This window comes from Daktulosphaira vitifoliae, unplaced genomic scaffold (assembly GCF_025091365.1).
Source record: "Daktulosphaira vitifoliae isolate Bord-2020 unplaced genomic scaffold, ASM2509136v1 Scaffold_4, whole genome shotgun sequence".
NCBI lineage: Eukaryota > Metazoa > Arthropoda > Insecta > Hemiptera > Phylloxeridae > Daktulosphaira > Daktulosphaira vitifoliae.
Genome location: NW_026099575.1, coordinates 6179217 through 6205308, shown reverse-complemented (window position 1 = coordinate 6205308; position 26092 = coordinate 6179217). Strand labels below are relative to the sequence as shown.

Here is a 26092-nt window from a genome sequence, read left to right as displayed (position 1 = left end):
TGTCATAATTATAACTATTTCGTTATAACAAGTAATTTAATTATTATTTAGGTTTTTTCTTTTTAATTTGAAATCCATCATATATATGATAAGGATAAAAACTGATAAGCAAATAAATTTATAATACCATGTTAAATATTTTTAATTCAACTATTAAATCTTTTAAAATTATTTTCTTCCTATTATTTGTTATTAATATGTATATTTTTTAACTTAATTCAATATTTAAATCATGATAAATATTATGAGACGTTGTGGTCCGTCATCTTTGAAAATGTGCTGTTCATGTTTTCTTCGGTATGCTTCTAGTCAGTCATTTAATATTGATAAAGTAAAACCTCCTCCCATACCAGACATAGTAAGAAAGCCAGCACGTTTGCCTTTTTTGAAAACAATTTATGCTAAACAGTATGATTTAGAGGTACTAACTTATCCTGAGGTACTTAATTTGGAACGTTACAAAGACATGGAATCAAGGATGCAACAAGTCCACAACAATTGTTCAAAAATTGACACAATAGGACAACTAGGTTTATTTGGTATGAATGTTCCGTACCCATCTTCAGGTCTCAATCTCAGTGAAACAGAGATTACTAGGCTTTTTGAATATTTTGATTCAAATATCTATAAAGATATATTTAACCATACAGTATGTGTTGACATTGTTAAAACATTTGGCACACCTAATCAGAAATCGGTGTATTTACCATTATTTGCATCAGGTGCCACCTGTTCTTACCATGACAATGTAAATTCAATCAAGAAGTCTAATGAGATTTGGGAACTTAATGGTTCTGTTGAAAGAAATCAAAGTGTTTATATGTTAATTTTTGATGGAAGTAATGCTTTTATTTTAGAAAAAGACAAAACTCTAATTGACGGAGATTATATACATTTGAAACAGTTTAATGTTGTAGCTGAAAACATCATAGAGAATGTTAATATGAAAGACATTACAAATAAAGGAAAATTGTATACATGTTCTTCCTTAAATAAATCATTAAAAAATGCACTGCAAAAAACTATTAATAACATATTAACAAAAGAAAGGCATGGTGATAAATTAAGACATTATGATTCTGTATTAAAAATAGTAGCAAATTCATTAGTAAATATTTATAGTATTGAAAGTATGATTTATCTAACTACATGGATGATTGATGGATATGATAATCCAGATGTTGAGTTAGAAACAGCGACAATAGAAATGTTTTCGCGTCAAACTGCCAATACAATATTAAGAGATTTAAAAACTGTTTATGGTAGAAACTCTATTAAAGAACCATTTTTAACTTGTTGTAATGATATCGAAAAATTAGTTTTACATTTAAAAAATAGTATTGAGTTATCAGAGTTTATTAGTAGTCGAGGAATTGAGTACTCAAATAAATCAGACTATAAAGAAAATGTATCATTTTTAGTTTCAGCTTATAGAAATATGATGATGAAAAAAGATGACCCTAGTTTAACATATGGTTTTCAACAATTTTTACATCCTGCTCTTAAGGTAATATAGTTGAAAAAATCTGTTTATACATTTTTAAAAATATGTATTTTTAGCACTCTGCTAATGCTCTTGAATACTGTGTACTGAAATTTCAATATGCGATTGAAACTAGTCGTAATAACAACCAATTTAATGTTGAAAATAAACTATTATTGGAAATGATGTCCAAAACAATCATGTACATATACGCTATGACAGCAGTAATTGGTAGAGCATCAAGAGCATATTGTACTGGAATACGATTTTCAGATCTAGAGGTAAATTCTTCAAAAAACTAATATAATTTGATATGGTATAATTTATTTTATATGTTATAGATGACTGTAGCTGAAATATTAGTCAGAGAGTCTCAGGCTTCATTAAAACCTATATTTGAAAATATGATTACTGGAAATTACATTGGAAGTAATTCAGTTTATGAATCATTTGCCAAGAACATGTTTAATAATTCTAAAAAAATGTAAAAACATGCTGTCAATATTTCATAATAAAACTTTATTTTTCCATTAATGTATAATACAGATTTGGTTGTTATTAATAGATAAAGTTTATAATTATAAATATGATTATTTACATTAAAAATGAAATATGAGTATAGCTATGGATAAGAAAATATACATTATATTCAAAATATTGGTAAATACATAAATAGATTTGATATTTGTGTAATTTGTATGAATAATTTATTTGTAAGAAATAATATGAACATCATTTCTTGTATATATGTATAATATATAGTGGAAACTGTATAAATAACATAATTGGTATTGGCTAACTTTAATCCAGATTACATTACTTATTATACTAATTAATGACATAAGTAAAAAAATATACTTATATTTTACATAATACTTAATATTCATATGAATAACATCAAACAATATTTCAATTAAATTATAATTATACATAATATAATGGTTTGAGCATTTTAAAAAAAATGATTGATCATCTTAGAAATTTATACAGTGTTAAGAAATATCAAAAGATAGAAAAATAGAAACGACAGAACACTTATAGAAGACAATCAATACTATTATTTACACTTTTTAATCATTATCGTTGGTCTTTTTTATTTCTTCTTGTAACTATCAACATAACCTCCATATTGTGGAGCAGCATGACCATAAGATTCTTCTTTCCAGAAGTTGAGGTCAATTGATGGGATTCTATCATAATCATTACATGATACCAATGGGTTTCTAAAAAATAATAATTTTATCATTTATATTGTCATACCCTTATTGGTTTCCTCAGCTATGATGTTATTATCATAATGNAGTTTCCTCAGCTATGGTGTTATTATCATAATGTATAATTGTGATAATATATTGCTTTAGTTTGGTATGGACTAATAGTAAAAAAATATACATATTAAAAAGAAGCGTTTCTCACTTGTCAGAAATCTTCAAGAATCCTTGAGCTTGAATTGTGTGTATATCGTCACTGTTGTCGCAGAAAATTCTTGATAAACTAGATTTGCGGATTTCATTAAGTTGTTCTAGTAAATAAAAAATGTATTAAAAAATATAATAACTAAATATATTTTTAAATTTCTTGTTCTTCATTGATTAACCTACAACCAGTCTTCTCAGTGTAAACAATAATTTGTAGTATAATATAAATTCAATTTAAGATATTTTACTTTTTAGTAAAATATTTTTTTAGAATTATTTTGTTTATTTTTTTGACATTACGAAGTATGCATGAATTATAATCATATGTGTTAACTCTAATAGTATTTAATTTATTATATGTAAACAGGAACCCCTAAATTTTACCTGGTGAGAATGAACCTGGTTGTCCACCCAATTCGTAGAAGTAACGATCAGATACTCTAGTTCTGTAGAATTGTTCAGTCAATAAGCACAAGAAAGTAGGTCCAGCTAATGTGTTTGGTACGTGAGCTTCTAAAGAACCTCCAACACTGAGATCCACATCATCAGGATGGTTGTAAAGCAGTGCAAGTTTTTCAATACGCTTAAGATCAAGTTTTTTTATTAAAAACGTAAAATGTTAAATTAGTTAAAAGTTAAAAATTACTTCAACATCAATATAGTCGGAGAAGTCTTCGAATTTATGTGCTCTTGGTAAACCACAGAATTCTCTGTAGTCATTGTAGGAGGCAAGACCATGGTCACGACCTCTCTGCACATCAATAGCTCTCAAATCGCGACCAAATGGACGACCGTTACGGAATAAGAAGTCAGTGATCTGTTTAATAATTAAATAAATTTAATTATTGTTATTTAACAAAAAGCCAAATTTTAATCTTTATATGACATATAAATTAAATAAATAAAGTAACATGAACATACTTCACTGGTGAAGAATGGATCAACTTCTTCTTGGCTTTGTGTAGCTAAACCTCTGGTCAAATGGTCAAAGTTGTACCCTTGTTCAATGATGGTAGGCCTGTTAAAGTAGTCAGATAATCTGACAGCACTTAGTAAGTTACGATCTTCCCCGATCAAACTAAAATGAAACACACATTTTATTTATAATTAAAATCAATTCGTAACTAATAATTACTGGAATTGTCCTTGAATGGACGAATGGAAGTATCTAAAAGCAGCGTGAGCATGAGCGTTAATAACACTTGGATCGACATTTTCCTTGTAATCGTTGGTGTAACCTTTATTCTTGTACAACAAACCGTATTTCAACATATTTTCGGTTCCTAAGATGATTGGAAGCCATTCGTGGTAGTTGATGTGTTGGAATTCTGCGATAAGGACTCTTCTGGCTTCTTGATAAAGGGTTTCATCGTCCCAATGAGGATTAACATGCGACAAAACTGTAGCAATACGGTTATGTTCTCTGAGTAAAAGTATTTGCAAAACAGTCAGTTGTGGATTTTGATTTGCTCTTCGGTCACCTAAAAATGTATAACACAATGATATATTATAATTTATATAAAATAATTTAGCGTTTTGCGCACTAACCGAATTGGTAGCATGGTTCTTCATCCGTTTGTTGATCACATACGGCACTCTTGTTAGCTGCTGCTGGTGGCCATGGTCTTCCATCTCTGAATTCAACTCTCAATCTTCCACCAATACCTTCACGAAGATTGTCAGCTAATCTTTGGCTTGAGCCATATACGAAAGAAGCATCCATCCAGTGGGATACGACGACTAACTGTAAACGTCCATTATATTTTCACAATATCAAAATAGCACAGAGAATTTTTAGTTTTAATTATAATAGTTTTTTATTGATCAGGTGTCATTTAATATGAAATATGATTAATTTACTTGTTCGGCGGGTTGGTTTCCAGCATTACATCCAGTTTCTAAATCGGTGGTTGATCTAACAAAGTTCATGCATTCTCTATTGAATTTGGAGAAAACTGGGTCGTCTTCGGGGATGGTGATGGGGAAACAGTGAACGTCTGGGTTGTTGCTTAACAAACGGCCATTGTCATCACAACATCTGATGGAATGACGTTCTATTGGGTGAAAAAAAATATTTTTTCAACATTCCGTGGCATTAAAATCAAAATCACAGTAATTATAATAATTTAAACGCCTATTAATGACACAAACCTGTGATGTAAACCACTCATAAAAGTGTTAACAAATTATATTTCATAATCGAGATTAAAATTCAATTCTAACACACGGAAAACACGAAATATAATTTAATTTAAATATTATTTTCCTTAATTGCCTGTAATATACTTTTAGCCATGATATAGTACCATTAATAACTACAAATATTATAAGGACTATAAACCTTATTATTTTGAAAGTGGCTGTCACGTGTAATATGCACAATAATGATATAATACGCGTAATCTTATTTGACATGATACTCAGATGAGTATAATACAACCATAAGATTTCGGTTTATACGCATAACATTTAACTCATTGGTGCCGTTACGATGTAATATAATCTAACGTGACGATGGACGCTCTAAAACACTACCAAGATATAAAATAATAGTCACGAAATCGCTATTACCCGCTTGCGAGTGTTATTGTTGTTTGACATACTCGTGCAGTACACTGTGTGTGATATTCATAAAACCAGTAAAGAAGAGTGTTCAACGAAAAAACACATGCACACTCATACCAAAAACTCTTCCTTTTGTTAAACAAACAATTCGGATTCAAAAAAATGATGATGATAATAATAATACGATAACATTAATACGCACAACTAGAATTTTCTCTTAGTTTTGCAAGTCTCAAAACTTTTTAGTCATATTAGTTTACTCAGTTACGTTACATAAAAATTAAATGTTTACAGTATTGCGTATCCAAGTAAAAAATTCTGTAGAATGACCCATAGAGTATCATCTTTGCCCAAGGCGTAATATGTATGATTTTTTCAAAGAAAAATAATTGGCGACCGGTTTGTCATAAAAATATATATGTATCCATAGTGAAATGCTATAGGCAAACTGTACTAAATAACTATAAGATCAAAATAATTATAAAAAGTATCGCTAACACATCTATCCATATGCTCCTTAATGTCATCACCATGTAAGGTACATGGGAATCGTATGTACACGTCAAAGAATTACTTTCACCTTAGCCTGATGATGACTTACATAATCAAATATTAAAACACTATTCATTAAGTTCGCATAGTTAGTCATAGGGCGAAAAAAGTGTTCCGTTAATAGTGATAAACTACAAGCGCAGTATTTTTAGTTTATATTTCTTGCGGACACTTACTTGCTTGAGTAGTACCCATAGACATGGACATGTCGTGAGTAACAATTTGACCCCATGTCATGGTAATCAATGTCCAGACTGGATCAGGAATGGGAACGTCTGGGAACATAACAATACTGACAAGACGAGAACTGGGCAATGGTTCACCAGTAAGGGATGTTGGAGGCGCGTGGATACCTATTTTTAACAATCATACTTTGTAAATTCATAATTAATTAATTCAATAAAAATTTTAACCAATTACCATCGGAGTATCTAGGTGGTAACAAACGGGCGTATTTAGAATTTGGTGTTCCCCAATTGGTATATCTCAAGTTGTTACAGGATCCATCAATGGTTCTGTATTTGCTATTAGGACAAGGACCAACCGGTGGTAAACATCCGGCTCCTTGGGGTGGAGTGGATATTTCACCAAAACTGTAAAAAATAATTAGTTATCATGAGTTTAAAAATTAAGGATTAAAAGTGCATACTTGTTGGGTCCTGGACGTGATCCCAAACCGTTTGGTGTTAGCTGACGGAAACCAGCACCATGAGGTGCTTGGTAGGAATGACCATAGGACGCTTGTGGATGATATCCTAAAATTTCAAGAATGTATGTATCAAATAAAGGATCGAATAAAATTTCATTTGAACGTACCGGAGTGATTGTTTACGGCGTATGGGTCGTGAGATTGATAATATGGTGAATGATGGTATATGGCAGAAGCTGAGCAGAATAAACCTGCTGCCAGTAAAATGGCTACATTGGTGTTCAGCGTCATCTATAAAATGAAGTACATGTTATTAGTTAATGATTGTAACAACGTTAGAGTGATTTTAATTATTTATTTTTTAAATATAAAATAAAGAGTATTTCTAATAGCATTAGTTACAATATCTTACATTTACATACGAACTATACAGTGTATTATATATTTGGTTTACTTTTATTGTATCATACATGAGTCTAAGTCAACAGATATAATCTACAATATATTCACTACTTTGCATACAAAATACCTAACCAAAACTAACAAAACAACACGTTTCGCTTAGTTTTTTACCAGAGCTGGATAATACATATTTTTAAATTATTATGCTAGACAACTTTTCTTAACTAATTATTACTACTGAAATATTACGTAGCATATCATATAAACTTTTACTATTTTTGTCCAAACTCGTTAAATTTTTTTAATTTAGTTTGCATTTAACATAAGACGTCTTTTACAAATTAAATAAATAGTAATTCCATTATAAGTTAGGAATTTTTTATGCTCTTAATTTATGGTTGTTACATCTAGCACATGACATAAACAACTTCTGACTAATAAATACGATAGATTCCTTTAAAATACTTTTCTCCGAAAATTTCTCCACATAGCAGATGGCGCAATATTTAAATAAAGTTTAGATACTAGTTATTTTATAACGAAAACTTTCCATTTAAGTTTTAACAAAAACCTACACAAATCTGCCGTCCAAGATAATTTAATTTAAAATTTTTTACTGCTGCTCATAGAAAACTACAAGCAATATACTTCCCCACATATCTATTATCCGTCCACAAGACTCTAAATTGCAACACGGACTACTTGTTTTTTAATGGCTTTATTTGATCTTTGACTCCTAACATAACCAAATATCCAATCAAATTTATGTATATTAACCGAATAACTACAGTTATGAGTTACATCATTTAAAAATACCTACAGAGTTTGACATTGATACTCTTGTTTGTTTAGTTATTGTTTTCCAAATAATACAATACCGTAAAAGTTCCCTGTATCATTGTTTTCATATATGTAATAATTTCGGATCAAAGAACAATAAAAAGTGGCTCGTCAACGTTTGATAATCAAAAAATGAATGATAAAAAATGTCAAACCACATTTTTGGGCAACTATATTTGGTATAGCTTTCAACCTTTTCAATGCAACCAGTTGCATTGAATATAGGATAAGTACTTTCATTTTTGATATTAGATATTTCATATATTGTTATATAATGTAGAATTTATAAATTATGTTGCAAAATAAAAATATGTGTACATATTTATAAAAATTAATTTTTTTTCAAATTGTTACGTTTAATTTTCATTTGAGCCATGATAATTATATTATTAGCGTCAGTAATTTTTCGGCGATAGAATCACATTACCAAAAATATTTAATAATAAAATTGAATATAAATTGATAAAAGAATGACTCAAATCTACGAGAGTAGGTTGAAAAGTAAAGCATTTTTGGGTATAATTTTAAAAGTAATAAACGTAAACTTATAAATCTAAAACATGTGTGTAGACAATTAAACACATTTAATTTGTATATTATCATTATTTAAGAAGTCTCTTTTTAGGCCAATCATTTTACTGAGTTCAATTTAATTTTTGGTATGCCGTCAAAAACATTTTTTTTTTTTTCATTTTTAGCATTACAATAACACAAAACTTTCGAATCAGGACAGAATTCTATACTTAAAGATGATCTTTAAGACAAAAAAAAAATAAAAATAAATACAGTAATAGCACTTAACGCTAAATCTGGATTATTGATTAAAATGCAGAATGACTTCTACATTTATTAATTTAATATTGAATCAATGAAAAAGCACTGGATATATTGACTCTGTTTAATTATTTCGGCTGAAATTTTGGATCCACTTTGCGCATATTTTCAGCACACAAATCCATTTGTAAATTTTTAGCATTAATGAAATTTCTTATTGCATTATTATCCGTTTATTTTAAGTTAATGGACTTGACCATCAACTGATGCAGTATACCATTACTGAGAAACATAAAGTGATCTGTTAATGACAATTTTAAAATAAGCAATGAAAAAAATACACTATTTATTGTCTAGCTCATTAGTTTTATCATAATAATACCAGAAAACAATGAGTTTTTGAAAATGTTTTATTTTACTTTCTCTTAATAGTTTGATCACCTAGATTAATTTAAAAATGTATAGATATTTACATCGATTCTTTAAACAAATATCATACACAGAATTTTCACCGGCTACAAAATTAAACAATAAAGTACACACCTCGTAAACACATTAAGTAAATATCATAATATCGTGAGACTATTAATAATCATGTCAAGGGCGATTTATCCGCGATTTGGGTGTGTTTTTTTTTATTTAACACTGTTCTGCATTGATAATAACAACAATAATAATTATTATTATTATTACTATGATTATTATTATTATAGTCGTGGCCATGCATGTGTTCGGCCGTTATCCACGATACGTCGAATGACATATTGACCCCAGCTAGTCATTATTGTCTTACTGAACACTTGTGGACAAGATAATTTACATGTGTTAGGTTCACACTAGCGCAAAGTACTTCGGGGCTTTTGATGAGAAGATATCTTTATTTATATTTCTCATGCGCAATTTTATTCATAAATAGTATTGACTGAAATATGTGTTTCTTGTTTCTTCCTACACTAAAAATCATGTAAAAAAATTTGAATTTCCGATATCAGTTTTTAAAAATTACTTAAATTTTTAATTATAAACTTAATGGATTACAAAACCTTTCACATGTTTAGTTTTAAAAATTGTGTCAAACTTGAGTTGAATTATATTAGTTGAATTTCATAATACATTGGTCTAGTTATAAGTGTTGTAATAGATAAAGATTTAAATTAATTTAAATATGATGTCTGTTTATATAGATTATTTTGATTTCAATATTAGAATAAAATAGAAAAAATTATTTAAATGGCATTATTAAGTTTGGATTTGTAAGATATTCCAACAGAAAATTAGTAAATTTTCATTTCTAAGCTGCCAATAATAAGTTTTTTGGGTAAAGAAAATTATAAAGTTATACGCAAATCATTCGTATTATCATTGAGGTTAAGCAAAATACTATAAAATAATTATTTTTAAACCAGTTACCAAGAATGACATACTAAAGAAACATAACACACGATGTGCAATTAATAATTTTTAGTGTAGGGGTGTTGAATACTCCAAGAAACGATGGTGTGAAGTGAAATCTACTTAAACAAGAAGATATTCTTGTCTTCGCTAATGGCAATTTCACTTGGATAAACATCATCCTACTCATCTAATTGGTACGTTTATCACTTAGATAAAAAACTGTGTGTCCGTTTTAACTACTATCAATTGATAACGTATGAAAATTAACACAAGAAATAACACGGTATAAGGCTCTCACTTGAATAATTTATCATGTGGTTTAATAAACTGTAATTTGTTTCAAATGCGCCGTTTTAGCAAACCGGTCTATACGATATTAATTTTGTCTCATCGCTGTTTAAGTTACTGTCTCTCCGAATATATATGATTAAAAAACCGTTGTATAACGTAGCATCACATTCTTGGTATAAACTAAAAAAATAACTTTACGCCAATATCTCTTTCATCTAATCATCCATTACACCAAATTAATTCAACTTATGTTTACTACCTTCCAAGATGCTAAATCAGACATAATACTTTGGAATTATACAAATTTTACTAAAACTCAGATAAAACACAATAATATGATATTTTAATAATAACAAGTATTGTCGTCGATACGATTTACGAAATCTAGGCAAATATAAAATCGAGATATTTATAAGACATTTTTTAATCAAAAATTACCTTTTTAAACAAACGACCGTTCATGTTTGCTCGAAATTCTTTTTCGTAAGGTTCTTTACATTGTGCGCGGCTCTGTTTAATTGACAGGTTACCGGATTTATTCGACGGCACTGATGAATAGTTTGAAATAGAATAAAGATATAAAACATTAATTGTTCATGTTTTATATCTATTTTATATCGATTAATTATTATTATTGGTCGTCAGTATCAATATAAATGTTAAAAAAACAATAAAATTTGTAAATTTTATTAAAAATAAAACTAAATAAAATAAAATTTTTTAATTTGTATGTAATAATTTATTTTGGATATTTAAGACTTCTTTTCTATCGTTTATGATTAAATATTAATAAAGATTTAAAAAAACATTAACTAAGACACAGACCTTCTTAGTAAATAGATATGAATAGAAATATAATCATTTGAGCGCTACATTCCGGCCTTGGTTATGTTTCTTTGCAAGGGAATCTGGGTCGATTGATTTCCAAAAAGAATAAGAATAATTCATAAATAACTACAAGTAATAAAATGTAAATTCCGTTAATATTTATAGGCACGTTATATTGTGGACAAACATCAGGGTTACTCATATTATAAACGCATAAATACGAATGATAGAGGCGGTGGCAAGATAAATTAATCCTCATTCAGATATTACAAAAAAACAATAATTTGAAGAACTAATTGGAGTTCTAAAATATTATTCATTAATATTAAACTAGGAATATATACTGCCGCCCAAAGCCACCTACCACCTTGCGACGGAATCTCTAAAAGATAGATTGATTATTATAGACAGCTCGTTCACCTCAAAAAAATAACCGTAACCTAGTTATGTCACTGTAATATGCAACGAGACTCGCCTCAGTCCATTACAAAACGGTCGGCATACGCGTTATGCTAATTATTATCAATATGAATTGTATAAGCACGCACGTCAAGTAATACAACTAATGATCTTTCACAGGAGTCAAAGTTTTCGGTAAATTTTTCAACGCCAGTGGCTGTGGGTTAAGAGTGTTATTTGCAGTGTCAAGGCCAAGTAAATTCACGTAATTTCGCAACTAAATTGTGACTGGTGCTGATCTATATCAGTAGCTGATCGATAATTAATTGATGAAATTAACATAGAAGGCTGATGTCTACGCAACAAAAGTGAGTCGTTACAGACATTCTTAGAACATTCAAAACAGCTAATTCACATGCAAAATTGCGTACAATTTTTATTGCAAAAAAAAAAAAAGATATGTGGTTCTAAAGTATAAAAAAACTAGGACGAATAACATCTAAACCCCGGAAAGCTTTTTGACTATATTTTATATGTTGCAGGATGAATGATAATGAATTCAGATGGCTATTGCACAATTTTGAAAAGGTTTCTTACTTGGACTATTGTATTAATGATAATTATACACCATAGTACTTCGAGTATTGTGCATTGTGTTAGGCTAAGGAGGAGTAAACCACCAAAAATTTGCCATGACCGTTAGATTACTTATAGATTTTAATTTGGTAATATTTCAAAATAGTTGCCATGAATCATTTTAATTGTGGGTTGAATAAATACTACTATTATGTAAAATAGGATACACCAATTTTAAGTCAGCTTTTCGATTGTTTTTTGAAAAAATCATCCAACCGTAAGTTTTAAACAAATATTAGTATTTAAAAGTTTTTTAATTGATACAAATCGCGCCCAAACTTTATATGACCTTACCATAATGGTATCGCGTAGTTCAATGTCACAGACGTTATTACAGTTGTAACTTGTAACCTTAATAACCACCGGGTTGGTTCAAATGCGGTTACCATTTTAAGTTATATAAGCTAAAATGATCTTTAAGAAACACCGGTTAATGTGTAAACCTCGCAGGCGACTGACAAGTACAATATAACAAACCTAATAGCCTTTCATTATTTCAGCCCGTCTAATAACATAAAACGCACATATTATTGTCGGCCGCTTCCAATTAAATTGTCTCTGTTCTGACGATTTCCTCGTCACTGACATTACGGCTGCCGGTTCAAATGTATGTAATTGTCTCTATTTTCTTCGTTAAACCGACAACTTTTACTAACAACTGACAAAATGGTGAAACAATGAGTGTCAGACTTGTAGAGCAACCAATAATTGGAAAGGCTCTTCGAATATTATCTCAACACACGATTACAAGTCTTAAAGAAATTAACTAAAGATTAATGAGGTNCTCTTAAAGAAATTAACTAAGGATTAATGAGGTCTGCAAAAGCAATAGACGTTGGATGTCAAATGGTATAAAGTATTACCAGTTGTAACACTAAGTCTGTTGGGTTGAACAACGCAAGCAGTCAACAAATAAAAAATAGGTTAATACCTATAAGCTGTCTCGTAAATGTACACATGCAAAATGAACAGACATTTGACCTCACGTTTATTCTGCCCCAAAATCATTGGAAACTTGCAAAATCAAGTGCAATCGATTGCTTTTCTTCTGTTAACGAAAAAACCGATTATCACGAGCAGTTACGTCAACACAACCGATTTTTTGCCATTTTCGATCTAAAATCGTGTTAAATACACACATGTCGAGGCTGCATAGTATTTTTGTGTTCTTTTTTTTTACAAACAAAAATTGACCTAGTTGCTGACAATTACACTTTAACGAGATCTTAAATAATACATTCGTTGCCGAAAAAAGTCACAGCACTACATCTGATCTACCACAGATCAAAATCGATTAATACAAACGTATTAGTGTGCACTGTCTCTTACGCATACATAAAAATAATTATATTATTAGAACACGGTGTTATGCATTTAAGGCGGCAAGTATAATTTAGGACTCGCAACGGGTTTTCTATTGCACAACATCAAAAATTCTTCCCACGATTAAACAGTCCCCAAAGCATAATTACGTAATTTGATTTGATTTTTAAAATTGTATTAATATCAAATAAAATGGCGTGTAATTCATTTCCAAATTTAAGGTCTAGCAAATTTCAATGGACTTTTCCTATTTGTACTCGCGTTGCGGTTTACCTATAAAAACAGTAGATATTCCAACAATTTTATAGAATTTGGCTTAAAACCGCAATGCTGTGTGCGCATCGATAGATTAGTTGTATGAAATTTGTGATGGCCTTCAACTTGACACTAGCACAATGGCATTACTACTGGAATTGCTAGGGGGTGCTCAGCACCCCGAGGCTTTATTACTTTCCCCCAATTTTAATATCCAAAGTCTCAACTAAGTAATTTTATTTATAAAAATATCGGTTTTATTCTATACCAATTATTTTTTCTTAATTTTCACTACGCTTACATTATACTACTATTGTAACAAATAAATCGTTATTTTGATTATACTCGGACATTTCAATGTTAAGCTACCGATCTATTGCAATCGTTAGCTCGACTATACAGACATCTATAAACGGCTATCAATAATATAGACATTATGCATCATATTATACAGTCATATATGTTAATGTGGTTAATTGGCCCCCACGGCATTATGAGCTTATAAGCAATTATCGTCACGAGAAAATTAAAAAAATTTCCTGTTTAATTTCTGAAATCTTAAGGTACTTTTCTATTGACCAAAATATATCTGAAACATCAAACCATGTCATAAGGCATAAAGCACTCGCTCAAGGTAACACGATACACGCAGTGTCACAGGAGATTTACTACTGTTTTCCTTTGATTCGCACTATTGAATATAACATCCTTCGGCATCTACACTTTCCCTTGTATGAAATTTAATATGGTTTACATGATACATAACGTGACAAAAAATTGAAGTGCTTCAGCAAGTACTGTTATAAAACCGCAAAAACAAAAAATTAATAATGACTAATATAACGATCAACAGCTATACAATAAAAAAATGTCTGCGTTAATAATTTATTTGATTTACAGCTCATTGCCCTAAGCGTAGAATAAAAATCAAATACACGAATTTAAACGTAAAATAAACAACACTTTTGCTTAGATAATGTATAAGTGCGGTTCTGTACTTTTATACAACCTGTCAGTTAGATAGTTATTTTACTCATGAATAATTATTAGATTGTTAATTTTATTATGTTTTTTAATCGTTTTTTTAATAAGACGTTAGGACATTGATCGACAATATTTCTAGTATATTTCGTCATTATACTCAATGGCTCATATAGACGCCGACACTGTTAGCTTAAGGGGACATTACTCACCTAGCCAAATAATACATGTTCATTCAAGATATGTTTTTTACGTGATACATATTTTAATCTGATTTAGTTTTAAATCACAAGAGATCAAAATATACTTGAAAACTTTTAGAAGAAACCAATATATTTTTAGGTAAATACACGGTGTCTGAATAAGTAAATTTTTATTATACGACTATGTTGGATTGGTAAAACTTTAAATTATTTTGAAATGAGAATTTTTTGCATTATTAAATTAAAATAGTTTTCTATATTACTATTAGCAAAAATTACAGTAATTTAAAAAATTAAAAGATCAACAACGATAATTTAGTTATTAATAATATAAAAAATGTAATTTTTTTTAAATTATCATCTACCTTTTAATTATGCTTAATTTTCAGATGAAATAATCAATTGGTTGGGTTAACAATATATGAATTTGGAAATATATTTATTTTGTGTACAATATTTTTTTGAGATAAACTAATAGATAATTTTTTCCACAATTTTTTATATTTTAAATACTAATTTATGTTACCACTGCCGTGATTGAGAATCAAGATCGAGATTTAAAATCAATTTCGTTGTAATAATATACAAGTAATTAGTATCTATAATATTAAAACACTCGATGAAGCAAAATTACTAATGCGCGTCGACGGTATCAATGTACCTTTGTGCACATACACTTTATAAAAATTAAGAAAAAAAAGCATTTGTGTAAATCAATATCAAAAGGAAAAATGCAAAATCCGAAACCGAATATATCTTATATAAATATATAAATGATATAATTGAAAACGAACTATTAATTATTGTATTACAAAAAAATTTGAAGGAAATGTACTAAAGTAAGGTCTTTTAATAATTATTAATAATTACTAGGCAGCCTACCTTGTTACAAGGCTAAAAAGATAAATAAATTGTATCGAGGCCAATGAGGATAATATAAATTAAATCAATATTTGTGTCACGGTAGTTGTATTCATGCACACAAATTAATGTTGATTGAAAATTTTTATTAGATTGATTAGATTTTAGTGAAACAACTAGACTTGCTACAGTTCAAGTTCCAACTGTAAATTCGAATCGTCAACTCTTTCTTTTAATAAAATATTATGTTGTGAAATTGTCAACTATGATTACATAGAAAATTATAAATTATACTTAATAACTAATAGACTATCACATAGAACATTTTATTAATTTCCATTGCACTATTAAATCACATACAGTCATCTATACTATTAGAATATGTAAATACAAGTGCAAGTTACGCAAAGAATTGTTGCAGAGTAGTTACACCCTCTTACTGTGCCCTTAAATAGTTGTTCATTAGAACACGTTGGCAAATAAAATAGCTACAATTCTATTCTAAACGATTTCCGATGTGCTAGTTAAGTATTAAACATCGAGCCACTGCCAACAGTTTAACCTTAACCGTTTTCTTATTAGTCTAATATATTATTATTCATATATGCTATGAAAGGGTAAACACGGATAAACTCAAGATGAACTCTGCGATAACGCAACGTCGACAGCTTAAAACTGTTATCTTCAATTGCTTAACTATGTAACCTGGAAAGAAATAGATTCCTCAACTAGTTAAACGGCTTAAGAGTTATTTAATAATTTCTATCAACTCGCGTAGAAAATTCAAATTATAGTATGGATGCCCATAATTAAGTGTTTGTACCTATAATATGTCGATTATTATTATAACTTATTAATAATATATAAACACGTTAACAAAATTATTATTATTCTAAAAACACGAGTTTGAGCTGATCACATTCGTGTGTTACAAGTTCGTCGGTTTAGAATGTTGGAGAATTGTTAGAATTAAAAGTTATAACTCAAGTTAATACACGTTTAAATGTTCACGGTTTAAAAACAAATTTTCACAAGAGTAATTGTACAAAAATATTAATGAATAAATTTTTTTTTTTTGGTTGATACGTTTCTCCGTTCCTACACCGACGAGATTATACGCCTTGTAATTTTATGCAACAAGTTTGGATTTAATCGTTATAAGTAATTTCAATATTTAATTGGTACTAAATAAAAAATAACACTTAAAAATGTCTTTATAGATAATAAATGACAAAAAATAAATATATATATATATACATATATGGACTATGTTGGTTTCGATCGATATTATGACATGTTGTGATTGGTGTATAGCAAGACGGTCCAAGTAAATGGCATTGCAGTACGTACATGGAGAAAATATGAATGGGAAGTGACTGAAATATGTTTTTTAATTGAACTCACGCTTTTATAAGTACTCGGAGCACGCCGTACTTGATATTTATATAGTCGTTCTATAACCACCGCAACGTTATTTAGTTTACCACACGTCCTGAATATTATACAATCGGATCAGTAATACTAAAACAATTCCACGGCAAAACTAAGCGTACCCACCAATAGATCAAACGGTTCTTTCCTAAAACCGGTTTTCGCTTTTTTTCAACAATGAAAGTCCGGTTTTTTTTTATAATTATTTTTATTAAAATTATATTATTACGTACACGCGCTGATATGTGCCATGTATAATACATCATTTATGAATTCTACAAAACGGCAATTACCGTATGAATATACCGTTTAAGAATCTGGATCACCATGAAAGCGATACACTTTACCATATCTCTCAGTCAATTAAACCCATTAAGCTGCCGTATCCGTTCGTCTCACACAATAATGATAATGATAAATAGCATAGTTTGCCCACGTCAAACGTTCTGTCTGCATGTAGGCGTGCTACAGTGACAATGCTTGCGATTGCACAACTACTCCTAAAAAACCTATACAACTCAAACATATGTATACAAACGTATTCTTCGCCTAAAAAAAAGTAACCGATAGTAAACCACCCGTTGTTATAAAAAAGTACTCATCGTTTAAATCTCCATGGGAAATCATTGAACTTAAGTTCAATGACTTTAATAGAATATGATGTACCAGAAAAATCTAATTCGAAATAATTAAATTAAATAATTTAAAAAATAATTAAAAAAATAATAATAATGAAATTTAAACACGTTTCTACAATGATCTTTACTCAAATTTAAGAATATTAAAAAAAAAAGTCTGACTGTTTTAAGAAAAGTTTCTCTTAAAATCGTCTTATTTTCATACAAAAAAATTTTAAATAAAATATAGTTTGTTAAATTTATCCGACGCGATTTTATGATAAAATTAACACTATAAACAAGCACTTTAAATGAAAACCTACAAAATACACAAGTTTAAACGAATAAGGCAATTAACTTAAATCCAACGGTAGCTCTTTGAAATTTAATAACATATTATTATTTTATCGCATAAACGATCATGTACCATAGACACTAAACGGTTGTATGAATTCATAAAAATTGAAAAACTATTAATTGAAATAAGGCGAATTAAATGTACCTAAACAAAAATCGTGATGTAGGCGATTACACGCATTAGTCACATTAGTCACATCAATCGCCTCTGGGGCTTCTTTATTATTTTTAGATTTAAAATTCACTTTCAATAAAATGTAGATTATATATATTCTGGGATCGCCAAATAAATAACATTCTGACATAATTTTTCAAATCACATGCACTTATTATGGTCTCGTTATTATGCAAACAATTTTTTTTTGTAATTATTGCCACAGAAAAAACAAGATTAAACTAAGATTTTATTTCTCGTTTACAGTAGGCACCCAACAGCGCCAAAATTACAGAGCGTGTTTGATCCAAAATTAGATATAAATCTAAGTAAAAAATTCTTTGTGAATACAGTAATATAACAATAAGAATAATACTAAAAAACGCGAGCTAAACGTGACAAAGTAAAAATTCGCTACCCAGACCTTGCGTAACTCTATCCGATCTACGATAATCGCAGTGGGTAATAATAAGAATGTTCACAGAATATTTTTAATAGGGTAATTTCTATTTGATCTGGCCTAGTGCAATCAAGGCCGAGTCATGAAAACCGCACGAAATTCAATGTTTTACATATAATATCTGCTAAGTATTTTTTTCTGTCGTTCGCATATCTGATATACGTTTTCCATATCCAATGTATACAAAAATGTTTAAACTAATTTACTAGAGACTCTTATTGAGTTATAAGAGAAACTCAAGAGTATATCTGGTTGATTTTGAGATTATTGTTTTTTAATAGTATAGTATCTTGATAGAAGCACTGCACGCTGTGACCAGGAAATAGTCTAAATTTAAAAATATTTAATAATAATATTTAATTTTTGATCATGAATACACCGTAACGGATCGTGATACTTACTGTTTCAATTCAATTAACAAAAATATTAAGGATCTGCCGCTATGAATAACTGCAATGTTTTAAATTATACTGCTGTCAACTATTTGGCCGAAAGCGTTTTAAAAGTTGTTTTTTAACAGATACTTTACTTTCAAAATATTACGAAACCATGGATAGCTATGTTGCAGTAGCCGTAAAACAAATTCGATATAGTTTATTATTCTTTAATGTCAAGCTTAAACGTGTATATTAACTAATTTATTGTACTTTGACACGTCTTCAATTTATGAATGAAACATCATTATGGTTTAAGTTAGACGTTTCTGAAGTACCACATAATTTCTTAACATTCTACGTTAATAGATTTATCGTTTCTACGCTGTTTGACTTTTTAATGAATTTATCTAAAACGTTTATATTGGAAACGTCTATTTGCCGTACAAATAATAATTAATTCGTGTAACGTAAATAATAGGATCTCTTTTATATCTGCTGATGTATAAAATATTGTTTTTCCTGATCGCGCTGCACTGTAGCGGTTGCAATGAACTTGCGTCACTAACCCAACGCCCAACAGGTAGACTCCTTTCTTTGATCTCTCATAATCGGCCATGTTTTATGCACTGCTCAAATGATTTATTCATTGTTCTGTTTTAACGATGCTTTTCACTCAACACGGACCAACGCTAAATAGAATCTGTGACGAGTCAATAATCTTGTATCTACTACTACATACAATCTTGGTCAATCCCAAACGATTTTTCTTAATATAATTGTTAATGTTTTCCCACTCGGATTGCTATCGAACCCTTCACTATAAGCTATATAATTATCGATACTAAAATACCATAAAAGTACATGTACACTATAATCTGCGGTATAGAGTGCTACGTTATTCTATGTAAATACGAAACTAATGCATAACGGATTTAAATAATAACAATTATTTGTTGTATAATATTTTCTTTTCGGATATTGTACAAGTGCACCTATTTATCGAATTACTGCAACTAGCACGTCTTTACATGGTTAAACGCCCGCATGACAAAAAATGTCCAAACCTATACAGAGAGTTTAGTAAGTAAGGAAACATGTCAATTGTTAAAATTAATGAGAACAATAGAAATCCGTTCCCTTACTTACTGAACACTCTGTAAAGGTTTAGAAGAAAAACACTAATTATTTACTGTTTATTTAATGAATTTTCTGTGCGCGTATGCGTAAAAAGTGCAACTACTCATTATTGTAACTTGCAATAATGAGTTACTTACAATTTTTAAGTAATTCATTATTGTTCGCGTGTCAAGTTGAGATTTACACAATTTTACGAAAAATATCAAATTCATTTACTTCATACTTCGAAAGTTTTTAAAAGTATAATTTTTATTTGTTTAATTTCATTGTATGCATTACTTCATAATACAAAAAAAAAATGTTTAAACGGTAGTTCGAATTCTATAGGTATTAATGGTTACTTATAAAGTTTACATTGAACAAATTAACCTATATTCTATAGTATGACGCAATTTTTAAGAAAATTGTAATTTCTTTTGTGATTAAATATAGGTAACAGAAAAATTAAGTGCATAAACGAACAAAATCACATATTTTTGGAAATTTCATTTTATGAGTAACAAAATGATAATTTTCTCATCTAAATTATTTGTTCTTCTAGTACTTTTTAAAATGAAATAAGCAACTTATTATATTCAATTCAGCTCATTTTAATTTTTAAATTTAGTCTTAAGCAAAAACCTTGACTTTTTGTAAAATGAAAGTGAAATTATTTATGAAAATGAATATTAAAAACTCTGTGAAACATAATGATAAACATTATTTGAACATTAAATCAAAAAGACGATATATACCTGTAAAGAAGTAGTTACTATTTATTTTATGTACTTAAAAGTCGAAATAAAATTATTTTAAACACATATTTTCACCAATCAAACTATAATCAGTTCTCAAGTTCCTTATTTAATAAAACCGTTTTATCTCTACCAGTCATTAAAAATGTTTAATTATAACCGTAAAATATAATCGTGTACTTTTTTGAGTAGAAACAACAATTATGTGAGATTTGATTACTTTGTGGTAACCGAATTATACAATTATCGATGTTATTTCTGACTCGTTTAATTTAATAATTTTGATTCATTATTTAAATTCCCATAAATATTTGCACAGCCCTTTGGTGAAATTACTATAGTTCATTAAGAAACTGAGTTTGTACATAAGATACACATTAATAAAAAGTGGTAATGAAAGTGAAAGAATATTTACTATTTGGGTAATCTCGTTTACTTTTTAATGTTCTCTCTATAAGTTGAGTAATGATTTTATTGGATTACATTTACATTTAATTTTACAAATCGTAAAAAAGTTATTACATTGACGTAACAAATTATACTATATTTAATCCAAAGATGTTCATATGGTTGATTCTATGACTGAAAATAAAAAAGATTAAGCCGAAATGATTTTAATGATGATAAAGTAGCAACTTTTCTCTAGTTAAAATTACAACCATCAGTGTTATTATTTGTAAGTAATGCGTTGGCTATCAACTAAACCATCGAAACATTTAAAAACCCATTTTGTCCTAGTCCCAAAAAACAATTATAACCTCACCATGACCTGAAATAGTAATTTAGTTTAGTGCCGGACATAGATTTCTTTCTATGTTAACGTTCAATTTGGTGGCTTGACAGTGTTCATATTTTATAACATTTACCTATGTCATCTGGAGTTTCTAAAAAATACGAGTACATTTTTTACCATATCTATTAAGCCTTAAATGTGCCATACCTTTACTCATGATTGTGTAAAAATGGTTAGACTCATTTTGACTTATTACAAAAAATTGAATTAAAATTATAATCACCGTGTTGCTTAATATCTTTAGAAACAATTTTGAGCAAAATTAATACAGAAATCATTTTAAAATTATAAAATGATGAGTAATGAACTGAGATGTCAGTAATGTTAGTGTGTATTATGATTACTAGTTGCCAACAGCTAATAATATATGATTATTTTATAAGTAAATAACAAAAATAATAAATTGAATAATGATCGATTCTTGCGTTATTTGTAACCGCAAAATACACAACCACATTTCTATTAACATTTTTCGGTAGAGCAATTATTTCCCTTGAATTATAATCGTTTTGTCGTAAAATATTTGTGAAAATATTTTAGCTCTCGTAATTTTATTACGAAAACGTTGGAATACATATATTTTTGATTTACAAAAAACTCTCAAACCTTAAATGTTTATTTTGATCTTAATAATTTCAATTATTTTAATTTCAATTAAAGATTAAAATAAAATTATGGCTTTATCTAAACATAAAATTTACAACAAGACTATTAAATATCATACAGAGTTTTTCTAATTTAGGGCTTGATAGAATTTAACAGAAACTTTTATTGATATAAAATATATTATACGTTTAATGGAAAAATAAGTTATTAAATTTTTATATGGTACACAGTTTGTTAAATTAAATCTTTTTCCAAAATTAATATTGGGGTAGTTTTAAAGAAATTGTGATACGTAATTATTTGTAGAATATTTTTTTAATTTGCAAAATATTGAGCAAAAAGTTATTTATTTAGGATATTTAATATTTTCTATAAGTGCAGTATTTAAATGAAAGGTTAATTTTGCAATTTCATAGGCCACAGAGCTCGAGGCTAATCGCCACAGATGCTTAGATAAATAAACACGTCTAACAACACTTAATTTTTTAATATTTCGTCAACTATAACCGGAGCAAATCGCTATCGATTTGACCGATTTGGAATATTATACTATATTAAAATATTGTCAAACACATACACTGAACAATAAATGAACGTGCGAATTATTTTTAGATTTTTAGATTCGGTTAGAAACTGATTGATCAGATAAATCCTAAATAGAACAGTAAAGGGACAAAAAAATGTGCAATACAAACTTTCTTTTAATACTACTTATTAGATTCAATGATTTTAAAGGAACACATACGAAGAAATTTATGATTGAGTTAACAAGATGTAATGTATTTTTTGGACGATTTCATCACTTTTTATCGATTCCTTAACACAAAATATTAATGTTATTATAAAATACTACGAAACACGTTATAGCTCTATAATTTTTAGAATTCTATAATTTGTTATTTACAGAAAACCCAATAAGCATAATCAATAACAAACTTTAACTTGAAAACTAAAAGAAATTTCAAAACGAATAAATATTTTATAATCACAAAATATTTAATTGAGGCATAATTTAAACAAAATAATTTATTAATATACGTTAAGAAATATTTTTGAATCTTATTAAAAAATTATACATTTATAGCCTTATATTTATGGAAATTATTTTATTCTCAAATAATAGATTATAGTATGTTATATTTATACATAAGCCAATCTATAGTGAAAGCTAAATGTGAAATAGTTATTTCGCAAAAAAAAAAATGAATATAAAGTAATTGCTCATAGCTATATTTGTTTTAGCTAATATTTACGTTCTAAAATATTATACTAGAAATATACAACATTCTTCAATTTCTCTGTTCTTTGAACATTATAAAAATTTTATTTTTTGTAATAGATTAACAAAAAATATTGTCAAAATTGTACAAAAATATAAATGTTGAAGATTAAAGAAACTATTAACTATTAAAATTATTTAACTATAAAACAAATTACTTGTGTAACTTTCATATGTGTAAACTGTAGCTAATCCAAGTTATTCATAACAACGTATTTTTAGAAATGGAGTACTTTGAATAAAATTTAAAGTAAAAATAATCATACATTAAAACTAAATAAAAGTGAAAATAGTGATATATGCTTTAAAAATTTATATACAAACTTTTATGATTAAAATTTACTAAATCACTAAAATTCTTTATTAACTTTTGTTTTTCTATATTTACATAAAGAGACTATATAAAATATTAATTTTTTTGTAATTGTTCATTAGACATATTTTTTATTGTTATTTTACTTATGTTATTGGCTACTTAAACCATGGTAAAAATAAACATTCATTCTTTAAAAATTTAATTATAAAAACTTAATAAAATAAAATTTTATATATTATAAATATTGAAAATTCTCAAAAGTTTCACTTTTTTAATAATTTCATCTGATATTTTTAACAGGGGTCGAATTAAATAAAAATTTTCGTAAAACATTTATATTAATTATTCCTTGTTCTATTATATAATAAGATAACGTACGTTATTCAAAGTTTAATGATGTACAGTTTTTATTTTTAATGTTTTAAATATTAAAATGTTATTCAATTTTTTTCGTTTCAAATTTTAACGTTACTACATTTTTATATTACATTAAATAGGTTTGAAACGTAATTAATTACCATAAGTATTTTTTAATATGAGCCAATGACAATTTTTTAATAGAACATTTGAATAGAATTTTTGTTTTAATAAGAATTGTTATACGTTATTAACTGTATTATGTTTAACACTATTTTACGTTTATTGATATCACGTATTTTTGATAACGTTTTAACAAAATTTTTTATTTAAAATGTTATGATTATAACATTTTTCAAAACTTTTTATTGCTCTTAACTTAAATATATCACGTTTAAATTTTACTTACTTAAAAAAGTTTAATGTAATTTAAAAAAGTACATAAAATATTTTAGTCTGTACTTAGTATTTAAATGTAATTTTTTTGTTAAGGTGTTAATTATTATTTCGAATAAAATTAATTACATTTATCTGATATTAAATACTACAAAAAAAAAAAATAGTTCATTCATGAAAATATAATTGAAATTGATTTTTTTTGGTATAATTCTTGGAAATCTTTTATTCTTATCTATACATAAACTAATAAGGGTAACTGTCGACTATTATGGTAAATATTAATTTAAACATTAAAATTAATGCTTCTATAAAAAGTTTTAAACAATAATTTATTTCATTAAACTAACTTTAAAAATAATATTGATGCAATATACTGCCTACCTTAATCCGATGAGGCGCTGGTAGATAGGTGAAAACTTTATCGGTACACAACTCACGCGTCTTTATTTACTACCGTTTCGTGCGCGTCGTAACCACTACACTAGTTCAGGAATGAATGGACCACTTGGGATTCGCGATTGCGCTCATATAATATCAGTTTTGTGAAAGTATCAAGGTAAGTATGATGGTTTTGGTGGTGTGTTTTTATCTCATCTTGCAGGGTCAGCTTCTCAATTCTCGACTTCAAATTTTTATGCATTATATATCTACTATTTATCTACGGAGGTCCAGTAGAACTATGCAGAGCACACTTGACACACCTTATGTCCTCTTCGGGTCATATGTGTGTAAGGCTGTGACTCAGGTTTTCATTGAAATCAAACGTTTGATACAATTCCATTTATAAATCGCAACATAAATTGTTAAAAACTGTATCAATCAACCAAAACTATAAACATTTATTACAATACATAAATTTGAAATCACCACTCGTAATATTATATAATAATATTCATAATATTTATTTAGGTTCTCATTTTATTTATTTTTAAGTGGAATAGCACTAGGGATCAACTATCAGATTACAAAAAAAAATTTTTTAGTTTCAATCTAAACAAGTACTTGTTCCCTAAAAATTACTATCAACATAATAATCAGTTAAATTTTTTGTGGTATAATAGAAAACATTTTTTTCTATATACAAATTTCTACATAAATTATAAAATATACTGAAAACCTTTTTTTGCAACTTTCTAGAATTTAAATATAAATTACACAAATATTTTATCTCGCCAGAGTATTCGAAAATGAAAATATAGGCTTACTTTAATTGATTAGAT

At 28.0% G+C, this 26092-nt stretch overlaps 2 protein-coding genes across 2 annotated transcripts; one reads left to right on the top strand and one right to left on the bottom strand.

The window, feature by feature from the left end:
- The first annotated feature begins 107 nt into the window (after positions 1 to 107).
- Positions 108 to 2165, top strand: LOC126903621 (uncharacterized). The gene is made up of 3 exons (XM_050681940.1): positions 108 to 1507; positions 1561 to 1764; positions 1825 to 2165. Exons 1-3 carry the CDS (start codon positions 233 to 235, stop codon positions 1969 to 1971), a joined length of 1626 nt encoding a protein of 541 aa, XP_050537897.1. The 5' UTR covers positions 108 to 232; the 3' UTR covers positions 1972 to 2165.
- Positions 2166 to 2441: 276 nt separating this feature from the next.
- LOC126903620 (peroxidase) lies at positions 2442 to 25410 on the bottom strand. The gene is made up of 13 exons (XM_050681939.1): positions 25254 to 25410; positions 6835 to 6958; positions 6668 to 6773; positions 6439 to 6611; positions 6195 to 6371; positions 4762 to 4955; positions 4450 to 4645; positions 4037 to 4382; positions 3823 to 3979; positions 3548 to 3718; positions 3286 to 3484; positions 2900 to 3005; positions 2442 to 2706 (listed from the first exon to the last, which is right to left on the bottom strand). The coding sequence occupies exons 2-13, from the start codon at positions 6956 to 6958 to the stop codon at positions 2577 to 2579; spliced, it is 2079 nt and encodes a 692-aa protein (XP_050537896.1). The 5' UTR covers positions 25254 to 25410; the 3' UTR covers positions 2442 to 2576.
- Between the last annotated feature and the right edge of the window lie 682 nt (positions 25411 to 26092).

Excerpts from the sequence above, each read along its gene's own strand:
- LOC126903621 (XM_050681940.1), top strand. The coding sequence starts at position 233 with ATGATAAATATTATGAGACGTTGTGGTCCGTCATCTTTGAAAATGTGC. Across the intron at positions 1,508-1,560 it reads TTTTACATCCTGCTCTTAAG|CACTCTGCTAATGCTCTTGA; the intron begins GTAATATAGTTG and ends ATGTATTTTTAG. Across the intron at positions 1,765-1,824 it reads TACGATTTTCAGATCTAGAG|ATGACTGTAGCTGAAATATT; the intron begins GTAAATTCTTCA and ends TATATGTTATAG.
- LOC126903620 (XM_050681939.1), bottom strand. The coding sequence starts at position 6,958 with ATGACGCTGAACACCAATGTAGCCATTTTACTGGCAGCAGGTTTATTC. Across the intron at positions 6,612-6,667 it reads TCACGTCCAGGACCCAACAA|TTTTGGTGAAATATCCACTC; the intron begins GTATGCACTTTT and ends TATTTTTTACAG. Across the intron at positions 3,006-3,285 it reads ACCAGGTTCATTCTCACCAG|AACAACTTAATGAAATCCGC; the intron begins GTAAAATTTAGG and ends TTTATTTACTAG.